General features: G+C 38.3%; 5 protein-coding genes and 1 non-coding gene across 6 annotated transcripts; 2 read left to right on the top strand and 4 right to left on the bottom strand.

Annotated features, from left to right (window-relative positions):
• Positions 1 to 321: 321 nt before the first annotated feature.
• Positions 322 to 2,778, bottom strand: SOCG_04391 (transcription factor; the record flags this gene model as incomplete). The annotated part of the gene is made up of 1 exon (XM_013162137.1): positions 322 to 2,778. The coding sequence occupies one exon, from the start codon at positions 2,776 to 2,778 to the stop codon at positions 322 to 324; it is 2,457 nt and encodes an 818-aa protein (XP_013017591.1).
• A 1,632-nt stretch (positions 2,779 to 4,410) lies between these two features.
• Positions 4,411 to 4,482, top strand: SOCG_16218. The gene has a single exon. It is a non-coding gene; the product is annotated as a tRNA-Glu (tRNA).
• A 273-nt stretch (positions 4,483 to 4,755) lies between these two features.
• Positions 4,756 to 6,603, bottom strand: SOCG_06178 (palmitoyl protein thioesterase-dolichol pyrophosphate phosphatase fusion 1; the record flags this gene model as incomplete). The annotated part of the gene is made up of 1 exon (XM_013162418.1): positions 4,756 to 6,603. The coding sequence occupies one exon, from the start codon at positions 6,601 to 6,603 to the stop codon at positions 4,756 to 4,758; it is 1,848 nt and encodes a 615-aa protein (XP_013017872.1).
• A 998-nt stretch (positions 6,604 to 7,601) lies between these two features.
• SOCG_02619 (cyclin Ctk2) lies at positions 7,602 to 8,727 on the top strand (the record flags this gene model as incomplete). Its single annotated transcript, XM_013161111.1, has 4 exons — positions 7,602 to 7,759; positions 7,804 to 8,011; positions 8,053 to 8,176; positions 8,219 to 8,727. 4 exons carry the CDS (start codon positions 7,602 to 7,604, stop codon positions 8,725 to 8,727), a joined length of 999 nt encoding a protein of 332 aa, XP_013016565.1.
• A 62-nt stretch (positions 8,728 to 8,789) lies between these two features.
• Positions 8,790 to 10,827, bottom strand: SOCG_02618 (CMGC/SRPK protein kinase Dsk1). Its single transcript, XM_013161110.1, has one exon. It carries the CDS (start codon positions 10,697 to 10,699, stop codon positions 9,197 to 9,199), a length of 1,503 nt encoding a protein of 500 aa, XP_013016564.1. The 5' UTR covers positions 10,700 to 10,827; the 3' UTR covers positions 8,790 to 9,196.
• Positions 10,828 to 11,067: 240 nt separating this feature from the next.
• On the bottom strand, positions 11,068 to 14,290 carry SOCG_02617 (spermidine family transporter). Its single transcript, XM_013161109.1, has 2 exons — positions 14,251 to 14,290; positions 11,068 to 14,067 (listed from the first exon to the last, which is right to left on the bottom strand). Exon 2 carries the CDS (start codon positions 13,390 to 13,392, stop codon positions 11,779 to 11,781), a length of 1,614 nt encoding a protein of 537 aa, XP_013016563.1. The 5' UTR covers positions 13,393 to 14,067; positions 14,251 to 14,290; the 3' UTR covers positions 11,068 to 11,778.
• Positions 14,291 to 14,555: the final 265 nt, after the last annotated feature.

Genomic DNA, 14,555 nt, shown 5'->3' with positions numbered 1-14,555 from the left:
GTACATATGTATATGGTATATGTAAAGACGCAAGACGTGGATGATCGCTAGTAAAAGAATAAGAGTTAAAAATTAGTCATTGTTATCTAGTATTTCTCCATTTGCACATAAATATCACATAAAAAACTTTATAAGTTTTTTTGATCTATAACATAAACTTGCATAAACAATATGCGGACCTTTTCTTACAAAGCCCGCCCAAAAAAAATAAAAGAAGGATAATAAAAAAAGATGAAATAGAATAAATATACAATACCAAACGCCTTACTGCTAGTAGGTAGGCCTAGTAAACGTGGGAGTACTATAGCGACATTTCCCTCGTTACATGCCATACCTCCAAAGGTTAAGTGCAGTATTATGACGACTAATGTCTATTGCAGCCTTTTCTTGTTCATCCGATGAGTCGAGTTGTAGAGGCTTGTTCAAGGCAAGCTCGTCTACTGGATTCTTAAACCAATCGCACAGTGACACAACACTGACTAAATCTGGATCAATACCAACCTTTTCCGCATACTCATTGATCATTGAAGTAGCAGCACTCGAAGCTGAAAACGACGAGAGCGCAGGACGGGGTGGTGGTGGTGGTGGTTGTGAAACCAACTTCACTGCACTGGGTATAGGAGGCATCCGATTTTCAAAAGCCAAACCTTGCGATGAACCGTTTGAAGTCATCCCTGGAGCAGGCACTGGTCGCGAAATTTTTGTATCGTAAGCAAGATCTGTTAATGTACTGCCCTTCGTGAAACTAGAAGTAGCAGTGTAAGGAATGTTTGCAGACAAGGGAACGTGATTAATAGGGATATTTCTTGGCACATCACTAAAAGCTGGTCTTTGTCTTGGAACGGCATACCAATCTTGCTTATTGGCGGCACTTGGTACGGAAGGAGCTGTCTTGGTAGCCGTGATCGGGTTTCGTGAAACAAGTTTAGATAAACTTTCCAAAGCATTCGAGTATTTTGCAATTGTTGGCCAGTAGTGCTTAATTGCCCGCAAATGACGTTTTACTTTTGGCAAATTAGATGTTGCAATCGTTGCTTGAGACGAATTGTCCGGATTTGAGACATGGAAAAGCATAACCGTTCCGGCCATATAAGCAGAATACGCCGTAAAGGGGGCTGTCAAAGATATTGATAACTCCACACAATCATGAAGAATTCTTGCAATGGCATTGGCACAAAAGGTAGCCAAAAGAACAGATTGCTTTTCGAAAGACTGTGGGGGCGATGGTATACGACGATGGAACAAAGGTGAAACGGAAGCGGCATATCGGTGAATATACAGGTGTACCTGAAGATACATCAGGTGCATACATGCAAACGGTCCCCCTTGTCCTTTCATGTGGTATGAAAGCAAAGACTGACGTGTGTAACGTAATCTTTGAGGAAGACTCTTTTCCCATTCGTATAATTCTTGGTCAAGAGGCTGCAAAGCTCCAGACATATGCCAAAACGGACGCGGATAAGTTTGTTTATTAGAGCCATAAGCCTTCAAACAACGCACGACTCTTCCCCAAATTGATACCATTCGGATCATGTACGCCAATACTCCCATGTTGTTTTGTGCATGTTGATTCAAACCCTGAGACGAGTTGGTATCGGCAAGTTTCACAGCACCAGTCATGTCCGATGTACCAGGTTTTCCGTATATTGTCTCTGTCACAGCGGGAGTATTGTACATGAAAAGACTTTCTCGCATAGGCAGCGGCACATGGATATCTTCTAAATTTAAAAACTGCGAGTTGCAATATAGTGAATTTAGCCGGTCAAGCATAAAGCAATCCCAAAAAAGACGGCGTATTAATTGTCCACGGATTTCCGAAGGCAAGGGGTTGTCTGGCGAATCATAATAAGGAAGATCAAAACATTTGTTTGGGTGCAGGGCAACAGACATGCGGATGGCCATGCCAGTATACATCCAATACTTGTCATCTGCGACACTAATATAAGAAAGCATAATGAAACACGCAATATAGACCAGGTCCAGCCTGTCAAAATTGGACATGGCGATAGAAGAAGCTTTAGTGAAACATTGCTGAAGGAGCGCATTTTTGTCATACTCGTCGGTCTGCCAAAAACGTATAGCGGTACAGCACATAGAAAGCACTAAAACGGGGGGAAGACGCTGAGCGCGCAAAGACGCAATAAAAGAATCACGGTGAAATAAGACATAAGGTTGACCATGGGCATAAATAAAAAATACATCTGCGAGTCTTAGTTGAATGTCAAGACTCGGTAGAAACTCTCGGCCTTCTAACCAAAGGGGACCGTTAGGCTGGCGGTAAGGAGCATAATAAGCGGGATTAAGAGATTGATCAGACGAAGGAGATAGAGAGTGCGGTGGAGAGTAAGGAATGAACTGTGCGTCAACATTAGGACGCGAATCGGATGTGTGATTATGGAGGGTGTTTTTTTCGTTGTCAATAGAAGAACACTTCGGGGAAGGCGTCTCGGTGGAAGAAGGTCCTGTTATTACGGAAGGTCTTTGCTGATCGGGAGTAGAGGTGGACGGAGAGAAAGGAAATGAAGAAGAATTAACAGACTCAATTAGGGTAGCATTATCAGATTTATGGGAAGCATGATTGAGGTGTTCTTTCGATTCTACGAAAGAAGGAGAGTTTTGGGATGGAGATGAGGATGGGGCAACATGATAAAGGGTATTCTGTCGTTTCGCCTCTGGCCCGGCAGAGGATTCTAAGGGACGTTTTCCAAGGACGGTGTCATTTATTGCTGCATTAGACAAGGATATTTTTTGATAAGTAGCAGAAGAATTGTTTACCATACTAGTATCAGATACAGGAAGGGGACGATGTAATATAAAAATTAGAATCCGAAATAGAAGAAGTTTTGCAGAAGGAAAACAAAATAAAAGTAAAAATAAAATAAAAATAAAATAAAGAAAGAACGAGCAATCCCCAATTCACACAAATACAAACACACAACAGCAGCAAGCAGCAACCAAAAAATAAAAATAAAAAAAAAGGAATCCAACTAAAAAATCTCAAGTTTGAAACAGCCAACGAGTATTTTTACAATAGAAAAATAAAATCCACAAAGAGAAAATGGTCCTTTGCAGCTTAAATATGAGAATAAGAAAAAATGAAACCGTAACTAAAAATCGAAATTTTGAAACCAAATTCAAAGGAAAAAAGTGAACCTTAGGAATAAAAATGAAAAAGAGGAAACGAAGAGCTAGTCAGCGGTTTATCGATACATTCAGGCTGGAAGAAAGTGAGATGGTATAGCACAACAGATGAGCGACAAGAAAAAAATGTACACAAAAAAAAGCGAAATTCACTTGATCTTCTACTGTTCTTATCCGCGAAACAAGCAACAAAAACGAAACCTCAGAGGATACCAGAATCAACGGAACTTTGATACTTTCTTCTGAATTGAAAAAGCACAGCTTCTTTCCACGCAGACAACGGGTAAGAAATCACTGACAAACCACTGAAATGTAATAGCTAGCGTAAAATCGCGTAGGAAAAGCTGAAAAAATAATGGAAAAGGGCAGGTTGAAATTTCGGTCTTGCCCGCGATTTTGTGGAGTGTCTTCATGCACCTTTTTTACATAAAAGCGCATTGTTACCCCGGTAAACTTTCCGGTAATGTTAATGATTTTCGTGGAGTAGCCCGTGATTATTGGATACCGATGTACTGCGGTGCATTAGTAAATAAATAAAATAAACATCCATTTCGTGAACTGTAAAAAATAAAAATAAAATAAAACCAGTGAAGCTATGAAAAGTATCAAAAACAAATCTTTTAATAGAAAAAAGTACCCAATACAACAACTAGCCAGACGACCTCCTCCTCCTCCAAATTGTAACGACTCTCCTCCAAAGCTGCAAACATTCAAACCTAACTACTACATAACGAGCTCAAAGTCATCTCAAAAGACAGCAACGAAGTTAAATTTATCTTTCTTCTTTTTAAAAAGAAAAACAAAACGCGAGTTCATTTCCCTTAGAAAACTGTCAAAAATTCGACTCTTCCTGTTTATTTACATTTTACCGAGTCACGGTCTAGTATGCTATAATTTAACATTCCGAAAATTCCCTTATGACGTTTCGCAGTTTAAAATATACCAAAAGCCGAGCAGCTCTATATGCCGGTAACCAATGACACAAATCAGCCGAATACAAACCAGGTAACTTACCAGTTCGTCAACCTTTTTTTTAGGTAGCATGTCGTGTCAACGTAGCTGCTTATTTTACCGGCACGTTAAAAATAAGAACGCTTAGCGAGCTGAACAAACCGTGGCATATGAAGAAAAGAGCAAGGATAAAGAATTCTGGAAGAGTATTAAACAATTATAACTGGCAATCTTTTATTCTTTCAATCATCGACATAAAAATATATCGCTTTTAAAATTTTACTATAAACTTTTTAGTTTTTTTACTTGTGTGTAAGATCCGTCTTGGTCCAGTGGCTAGGATTCATCGCTCTCACCGATGCGGCGGGGGTTCGATTCCCCCAGACGGAATATTTTTATCATTCAAAAATAAAAGAAAAATAACAACAGCAATAATATTTCTTATTTTTTAGTTGTAAACAAAGTCATGCAAGATGAAATGATCAATTGTATATAAATTAGAATGGGTGCAATTGAAAAGGCAGGTTTGCTATTGCTAGACTACGCAAAGCAATTTTTGATACTCGATACAATTCCATATTCATGTATGGCAAGGTTTGAAAATAAATATCTATGTCTAACAAATCAATCCACATAAATCCACATAAGAAATTTGTAATTCAATTACAGCCTTTTTTGAATCTTCTGTCGCCGACTCGCTAACCATTCTTGCTTGTGGTTGTCTTTATTGTGAATGAGAGTATCCTTGATGTACACCCATTCTATGATGGGAAACTTCAGGAGCCATTCGGTGATTCCTGTCAGACGTAGTTGACCCGTGAACCAGCACCAAACATAGCCGAATACGAAACCAGCGGCGAATCCAACTATTACCTGAGAAATTGAATGATAACTCAACAAGTAACGGCTAGAGCATACGCACAGAGATAGTCCGCAATAGAGACTCATCTTCGCCAAAGAACTAATGTGACTCCATTCTTCCTTTCGATACTTGCATACCCATGCAATCATGTAAGCAGTAAAATAACCCATAAATTGAGAATGGCTGCTCGGCATGCCATATCCCACGCCGTGCAGAACAACAGAAGGTCGAGGATGTTTTACAATTATTTTTATGACATAGTTGAGGACTTCGTTTGCGACTTGACCTCCGAATTGCATAAATGTATCTAGTTCTCGATTGGTTACCATCACTGTGAGATAGATTATACCTATAATCTGAGGGATCAAGGAAAATAGCTCCATAATGCTCTTTGTAAAGTCGTCAACGTGATAAAAAAAGTGCGAAAATACCGTCATAAACACTTTCGTTGCAAACGGTTTGGGAGCGGCATCTATTTCGCTTTTTGATGCATCTTGTAAGTATCTGACACTCGCATTCTCGCTCCCTGCAAAGTCTGGTTTGCGAAGCTTCTTATTCATTCTTGCATTTTGTAATTTTTTTGAAACCCTTTGAATCCGTTCAAGCATGTCTGAATATAAAGGAGTGAGTAAAGAAGGATCTCCTTTCTTGGGATTCGCAGTCTCTATTTCTTGCTCTGCGCTCGTTGTTGTGGCATCTTTCAAATACTTTCGGATCAATTCATCTACCTCCTTTTCTGTCAATTGTAAATGGATACCAGGATAGTAAAGGCTTGTGATCTTGTTTTGTTCGTCTAGCGTTTTCAATCCCAAGATATTGTTCACATAGCCGAAATGTTCTTTCATAGGAATAGGCGCTCCAGACTCCTCATCTTTCCATCCAAAGGCACAAGACTCCACAGGTCCAATTATAGTATCTGTAGCGAAGGTAATCAATACAAGCTTCCCTAATTGCTCCATTTTTTTCTTGTACAATTCCATGTCTTCATGGTCCATTTCATTGTTAATCCTTGCCAAAAATTGACTATTTTCCAAATACTTATCATAGTTCTTTTCCGTGCGAAAGTACTGAGCTTGCACGATATGGGTCTGAACCCAAGCATTCCAGACACCCAAAGCCAAAATAGACTTACTAGCTGTCTGACATAGAAAATTTGTTGCAGAGCATCCTGGGAAATTGAAAACTCCATTCTGGGGTGAACCGACACTGAGTAACGTGCGGATCTTAGCGAATTCACAGGTCTCATGCAAACCACGGAGGAAGAGACCGCCTTGACTCACACCAATGCCATGAAATCCGTCCTTTAACTCTTCTATAGAAGACAATTGAGTGCAAATACCATCAATTTGCTCCTGAACATTTCCAATGTATCCAGCCTTCAAATCGCCAAGTCCTGTACTACCTATATGGATAACGAAAACTGAAGCACCTGTGATTTCTTCCACTCGCTTCACAATTCGCTTCAACGAAATGCTATCGTAGGAGTCACCTAGTCCATGCCAAATGACTACAGGAGTTTGATTTCCATCTTGCTGTTTGTCGCCCAGTTTCAACTTCTCAACTGTAAGTACTGGGGATGATTGAACAATATAGAAAAAACAAGAGAAGATTATAAATATAACGAAATTGAATCCTTTGTTTTTCCACATTTGGCACAGAAAAAAAAATGCTAGGTGGATGCCGGTACATTCATTCAGTTGAGCAATTAGCTTATAATTAAGACATATCTAGGCGATGTAAACAATGCGTATCCAGAAACTAGGACTCATAAACAACATTACTAAGAATAGAAAATTAGTTGATTTTCTGTGAAAATGAACCTTTTCATGCGTTTCTCTATATTCCTTTGATGAAACCGTTCTACATGTGTAATACTTTTTTAAGGAACGATTTCTCTATTTCGCATGGAGAAAAACATTGAGATTCCCAATTTTCTGTGAATAATTGTTCTCTCTACCTCTCTCAATGCGTTACGAAACAAGTGTACATAGACTTTTGCTGAATCCTTTCTGTTTAATTTGTATGCTACAGAATCGTGGAATTTGTGAGTGAAAGTTTGGGTCGAAAGAACTACAGAATTCCATCAATTTAAAACTTGAAAAATCAAACAGAATCCCTTTGTTATTTTGAAAGCCTTGGCTTCTCCTACTGAAAGAATTTACCAACAGTTGTGTTGCTCATGCCAACACAGGAAGGAAGCGTACATAAGTACCAAATTTTTCAATTCCATTAGCATATCCAAAAATGAAGTTCTTTTCTCGTGAAATTGTATTTCCAAGCCCAGCTAGAGAAGCACTTTGAGAACATCTACGACTACAAACCAGGACAAGCAGCAAAGTGAGAAAACTATGAAAAATAAAAATTTACTATATACAAAAAAACTTCCAGGAAGAATAATCGGAAAGCTCCTGTTCTCTATTCGATTTTTTCAAAGATGACCAAGCGTGCCTTCTCAACCACAGTTTTAATTCAAGGCAAAAAACGGAAATTTCCTGGGTTTGAAGGACGCTGAATGTCAAAGAGCATTAGCCAACATAAATTATTTATTTTTTTTAATTATATATTCAAACGACGCTAAAAATCGCTTTAAAGACATAAAGAGTTGTAAAACTGACTACTCATATACCTTTTACCGATTCCCAGAAGAATGTCAGAGGAAAAACATGTATTATCCATCCGACTTTCTCGCCCTTTTTATTCTGAAAATGAAATTACTCGGATAATGCAGTCTCGAGACCCAAAAGAAAATGGCTTGAAAATGCAAGCGTTCCATTGGATCTCAGAAATGAGCAGGAGTCTGAAATTGTATGTTCAAAAAAACGGAATCGTTTATTAACGCTTTTTCATAGTCCGGTACGTACCAGTGGTCTTGCTATGCTTTTAATCAGCCGAATTCAATTATTTTACTCCCTGGCAGAACTGCCGCTCATAGAATGTGCTACTGCATGCTTATTTGTTGCTTGTAAAGTAGAAGATACAGCAAAAAAGCTTCGTGAGGTTTTGCTCATACACTTTCAACATAAGCATCCTGGTTTAGATGCTGATTCTCATACCCAGGTAATTTTCTAGCTGACATTCTGTAACTAATCGATTGATAGATTATTGATGAGGTTAAACGAAAAGTATTGGGTCTCGAAAGGATGATCCTGGAGTTGTTATGTTTTGACTTTCGTGTTCGCCATCCTCATACTTATGTGATTAAATTTGCTAAATCATTGAACTGTACGAACTCATTTTTAAGTTAAATACTAACTGTTTCTTTAGTCACATCTAGCACTGCAGTTGTCGCTTGGAATATATGTACTGATGCTTACCGGACCTTTGCACCATTGAAATATCCCGTCTCTGTCATAGCAATTGCTGCTCTTTCAATCACATGTAAGCTTCAAAAGCTCTCCCAACCCATTATTCCTAGAAATTTCTGTGCTCCCACTTTGCTTACTGAAGGGGCAATTGCTGACTTGCTTGACCTCTATATGCACTTCCAACCATATACAGTATTAGGCCAAATGTATCCAACGGACTTACTGTTAGGGTTATGCGTAGACTTTCAGAGAGCCCAGCGGAATTCATCGAGACCTCCTAAAGTTACAAAAGTAGATGTAAATATCCCGTCTATAGCAGACCTATACACACAATCGAACGCACAACTTTCGTCTTCCAAACAGGGATGTACTCGGTTCTTACTTGACTGTGATAGGAACTACTTTGAACGAGAATACAAGATTCGCGTAACCCAAGATGGACTACCTGAAAATGCAAAGACACGTTAAGTGCTGGCAAATGTATTAATAATTCTTTGGTTCTTGTTTATAGTCTTATCGCTCTCATAAGTCTTACAATTCTATTTATTTAAATTTATATGAATTTTGTATACATTGGACTAGTATTTAATATCATTATGTAGTAAATCCTATTCACGAATCGTTAGTAAAGTGCTCATAAAACAAGGTGTATTCGTCCATTTTAAATGATAGAGAAGCAAGAAGAAATAAATTAACAAAGAAATAACAAAAATTAACATCATTTTTTTCTTGTCGTTGTGTCTTTATTGTTTCATCAAAGCATAAGAGACCAAAAGATCAGAAAGAAGCAAAATAATTCTTCAGAATAAAAATATAATGACGGAAAAACATGTCAATAGGGTGGCTAAAAGTTTTTGTAAGACGGTACCCTGGGTACACCAAAATTAACGAATGTAAATGTTTATATGCATGAATGTTGCTGTTCAAAGTACTCTTTTTATTTTCTGATTTCGTTAGCCCAGCCGGGGATAAATTCACCGAATTGCCCAGAGCTGTCAATCTTGAAATTTGGGTCAGCAACATTGCGCAACCAGGGAGAGTTACTCATATAACCTGCATTGACACGCTTTGCTGGATCAAACGAAAGAAGGGGTAATAAAAAGTCAGAAATATCCTGAGAGAGTGAAGCATTAATATGATATTTTTGTTCCAAAACATCTTTCAATGACCAATACTTTAGTTTGTGTATATTACGGAGTTCACCTCGACGATTAAACAGCTCGCCGGAGTGCTTTCCGGATAAAGCCATTTGCTTGGGGAAGGTCATGAGCAACTCAATGATTTGAGCTATGTGGTCGTCTTCTTTGGAATAGGAACTTCCACTTCTTGGATCAAATAAATAATCACCTGTCAGAAGTTCAAATATTATACAGGCAAAACTCCAGCAATCAGCAGAAGCTCCCCACGGACATCCAAGGATAACCTCTGGAGAACGATACTGTCGTGTTTGGATGTCATTTGTGAAGTGCTTCTTCGTCCAACAGGCATTACCAAGGTCTGCTATTTTGACTTCGATCAAGGGCTTCTTTCCCTGTCCAGATCTGTTGAGTGAATTGTCACGCAGACTGATCCCTGAAACGGCTCCCTCTAACCCAGGAGAATGAGTTAGTGTGGACGTAAATGGATCACTAGCAAGCACCTGGCCCGCAGATGATTTGCTCGACTTCTTTTGAGGAGTTCCGAGTGAACCAGCGGTATTCACATTCGAGGGAAGTTTTGATGACGAACCAACTGATGCTTGACTGTCGATGTCATTTAATACTGAATCATCAATACAAATCAAAACATTTTCGGGTTTTAAATCAGTGTGTATAATTCCACACTTACGGTGTAAATAATCTAATGCAATGAGCAACTGATAAGAAATTTCTTGGACAATTTCCATCGGGACACCACGATGTCCGTATGACTGAATGAGACTCAGTAGATTTTCTCCTAAGACTTCAAACACCATACACACATGTGCACCATTCGGCCCTCTGTGTAGGAAATAGTCCAGTAAAGCAATAACATGCTTTTTGCCAAGATGTTTGTCATCACCTTCGCAGATCTTTTGCAAAATGCGAATTTCATCAATGGATGTTTCTCGATAATGTTCTGCTGATCGTACGACCTTCAAAGCAACCCGCCGTTTTGCTAACCGGTCATAAGCAAGCCAAACAGTAGAAAAATGACCCCAACCCAGTTTACGTTCCACCACATATCGCTTCTTATTGAATTCTTCCCCAATAAATACTGGATGATAACCACCATACCGATAATCCTCTTCGTTTTCTTCGTGTGATTTTACCTTTGTAAGTTTTGGTGCCTCATGTCCTGCTTCTTTTTCTTTATTTTCGGCTGGTTTTACATTCTTTGAAGGCTCAAAGTCATCTGGAGGTCCAATTTTAGTCAATGTTTGCTCTACAGGTGCATTCACCCAGTTTGTGCTTGTTTCCATGTTTTCCAGCAGGATTTTCCCTCTGTTCTTTTCAGGATTTTTGTAAAACTAGTTTAAAGGGGAGACCGCCACGTTTCTGTTGAATCCACTTTCTGAAATATTGCTTTGGTAAGTAAGTTTCTACTACGATTCTACTGACTTGCATCAATCAAATAGGGACCGTTAATGGAGTTCCCTATTTGATTTATCTTAACAACGTAAAGTCACCGAAATCTTACGAACATAGTGCACTAAAGCGTGCTAATTGAATGTTAACCACGTCACCAGTAAACATAACACGCGTGTCAATAAACTGGCTAATTTCTAAGAAAGAAAGACGACAGAAAGCATTTCTACTCGACTATCATACCTTAAATATCAACTTATTAGGTTATATTTATATGTTATATTTTAGAGGTTGAACGGATTTCCATGGTTATCATTCATTAGCAATTTTATCCATAGCGTACTGCAACTTTTCGCCGGTCATTGCTGAGAAAAAAATATAACTAATTCTATGCGATATACTGAAAGAAAAACAAATCTAATGACCCTTTATTCTCTCTTGATGCTTCTAGTGTAGAAACTTGTTACTCGTTCAGATTATCGTCTTAATTATTTAATATAAGATCTGTTACCTAAAGCAATAGATTTTGATTGCAATGTCGGTAAGAACAAAACATAAAGTAAAGCAACTCTCTTTTCCGATTTCAAACAAACCAAAGTTCAAAAAGGAAACTTCCATTGACGCTGAATATACTAATTCTTCAGCCAGGTACTTTAACCCGTAGTTACTATTGTTGGGTTTTGAGAAAACTCCTTCCTTTCACGCTATATTGAGAATAAATTTTCCATCACACAACATATGTCAGTTAAAACTTGACAAGAGTATGAAGCAAATAGACATTCATTAAGGGGAAGAAGCTAAAATAAATAATTTTACAAAAGAGAGTAGTCCTCTCATTAGAAGAAACAATTCGTATCTTCTATTGCGCTTTTATATCATAGTTTGTCTTAAATCATTCCGATGCAAACATGAATGCATTTCTGACCCCAACCACGATAGAGAACTATCAGTATAAAGAAAAACATACATTTTTTCAAGGTAAATCTTTAAGACACAACTTACTCATGGAACGGATCTTAGAGCCGTATATGAAAAGGAAAAAGGGGAACGGGATAAGAGCGACAGCAACAAAACCTACTAGAGATCCAGCCCAACCAATTCCTAAGTTATTAAACATTTGAGTAGTGAACAAAGGAAAAGCAGCACCAAACGAACTACGAAACAGGGTGTTGGCTGCAATAGCAGATGCAGAAATGTCCATATAACAGTCGACGATGTAATTTATACTTTGTTGAAAGATTGTAATAATACCAAAACCCACAAAGCTGCCGGATATAGTTGGGACAATCCAATGAATTTTTGGATAATTGCCAGTCCATGCTAACCAAAAAATACCAATCGGAAACACAATACATCCAAGCATCATAGCAGGAAGTCGTGCTTCAGGAGCCGGCCTGCCGTTCTTCTTTTCCATTTGTCGAAAATAATATGGTTGGAAGAAGGCAACACTGATAGAACCTATGCAGACGCCCACCAGAATGGCAAGATAAGGTAAAGACATGACACCTTCACTCCATCCCCTGGCTTCACCGAAAATTACTGGATATGCTTCCAAAAGACCATATAAAATACCATACACAAACGCAGTGTATGTGGATACCAGCAACAAGATGGGTTCAAATAAAAGTAAGCGAAGCGGAAGGGTCAAGTATTTGTGAACAAAGTATGACAAAGCCAAGGTTTCCTCTTCGGATTTGGAGTGCAAACAGTAATTACCAGTTAATTTTCGAACCAATTTTGCACGGTCCTCAGTAATCGTTTTTGTATACGTCTCACGGTGGAAGATAAGCATGCATATCAATGAGAAGAACCCCATGATTGCTGTGATATATGAAATCCACCGCCATCCTAAATAGGACTTGCCGATAAAGCCACCAACGATAGGACTGACCAAGGGACCATTGAAAATAATTGCAGCATATGTTGCAATTACCAAGCCTCTTGTCCGAGCACTAAACATATCGGAGAACGAACCAGCAACTGTGGTGACGGGAGAACTACCAAAGAAACCGCAAAAGAACCGACAAATCATAACGGTTTGGATATCTTTGGCGGTGGCGACGGCAATTTGAAAAATGCTAAAAATAAAGACAGCAATGATCATAGGTCTACGGCGTCCAAAAGCTTCACTCATTGGAGCCCAAAAAAGAGGTCCTGAAGCAAAGCCCATCACATAAAGACTGATACCAAGAATTGCAACGGTTCTCCCAACATGATAATTCATCATTACCGCAGGAACGGCACCGGAAAAGGAAGAGGAACCAAAACTGACCCACAGACAAGCGCATCCCATGACCGCAACATTCTGTAGCTTAATCCTTAAGCTCCAGTTCTGAGCCAAGCTAGGATCGTTTGGGCCATTCAGGTCGACGATAAAATCTTCAGGGTTGTTAACGACAGGGAATTGTCGAAGATAATCGTTGAATTCGATATCCGAACCAACTTGCTTATGAGTATAAGTGTGTCGAGTATTTTGTTTTTCCAAGTCAAATCCTTCATCTTCATATTCATGAGAACGATGGGTGCTTTGTTTTTCAAGATCCGCACTCAGAGGATCTACAGAAGAATCGGTATTTCCACTTGACATAATTCAATAAGGATTAACAACCAAAAAAACTAAAAGAAAAGATAAGAAAAAGAAAATAAAAAACCAAAAGAATTAACTTCTATATAAATAAAACCAGAAGGGGGGGGGGGATATTAAAAGTGTGATTTTTAAAAACAATATTCTAGTTTCAGTTGATTATGATTAAATATTTCTACCCTATGTTAAAGGGTAATCAATCAATCAGCCTGTATGTTCGAGAGATAGTACAATCGAAATGAAAGAATTAATAAAAATGGTTACAAAAATTCCACAACCGAGAACCTTCCGTGGGTATACAGCGAAAACCCCAATAGCGACAATTTGATAAATGATAGAAATTGAGATTTAAAGAGACGAAAATGAACTTCACTTGAAGAGAGAACTTCTTTTTTCTTTTCTTCCGTTTGTAAAGAAATAAAAACTTAGTTATTCAGCAATATATCTTCTGCACTATGACAAGCAAAGTAACAAACGACGAAAAAAGGAAAATAAAAACTGGTTTGAAAACGAACAACAAAATATATATTAGACGAGAATTGAAATAAGACTGGATTCTTTTTTTCTTAAAGCTCTTTCCGCACAATCGTCTACAATTGGCGAAGACAGAAAAAGAATGCAGTTTGTATACCAAACGACGGATGAAAGGCAAGTAAAATGGTATCCTTTGCTAATTCTCTAACTCAATGCTTATTAGTATATATTTATATCCAATTCATGAATCCACCAAAGTTGTTGCCTTCCATGCGACAAAAAGAGAATCTTTCAAACGCCAAGTTTTTAAGCGATCCCAAACACTTCCAATTCTTTGTTATTTTCGTTTTTACTCATGAATGCCTCCTTTTGGTGCGAATTGCTTACCTGAATACTGAACGGCCCAGTACGGAATGTTTTGTTGTTGGCAAGTCAGAAAGTCCACCAGAATCCACGCGTATCAGATTGCGGACCTACGGCTATAAGATAAATGACGGTTAGTTGTCTCATTAAAGCGATCTCAAAACATCTTTCGTTTTAACTACAAATTACTTGTTTTTGTTTCTTTCTATTCCTTTGAAGAATTTTCTTGTTTATTTACTAAATTATATCTTATCATTATATTCTGAGTAGATCCTCTATATTGTTATATTTTTTCCTAAGGGACCACTAAGAAAGCAAGCAATTTTTTC

The sequence above is a fragment of the Schizosaccharomyces octosporus genome (genome assembly GCF_000150505.1).
Source record: "Schizosaccharomyces octosporus yFS286 unplaced genomic scaffold supercont6.1, whole genome shotgun sequence".
In the NCBI taxonomy this organism is placed as follows: Eukaryota; Fungi; Ascomycota; class Schizosaccharomycetes; order Schizosaccharomycetales; family Schizosaccharomycetaceae; genus Schizosaccharomyces; species Schizosaccharomyces octosporus.
The sequence above is the reverse complement of the archived record's forward strand: the minus strand, read 5'-3'. Positions and strand labels throughout refer to the sequence as shown.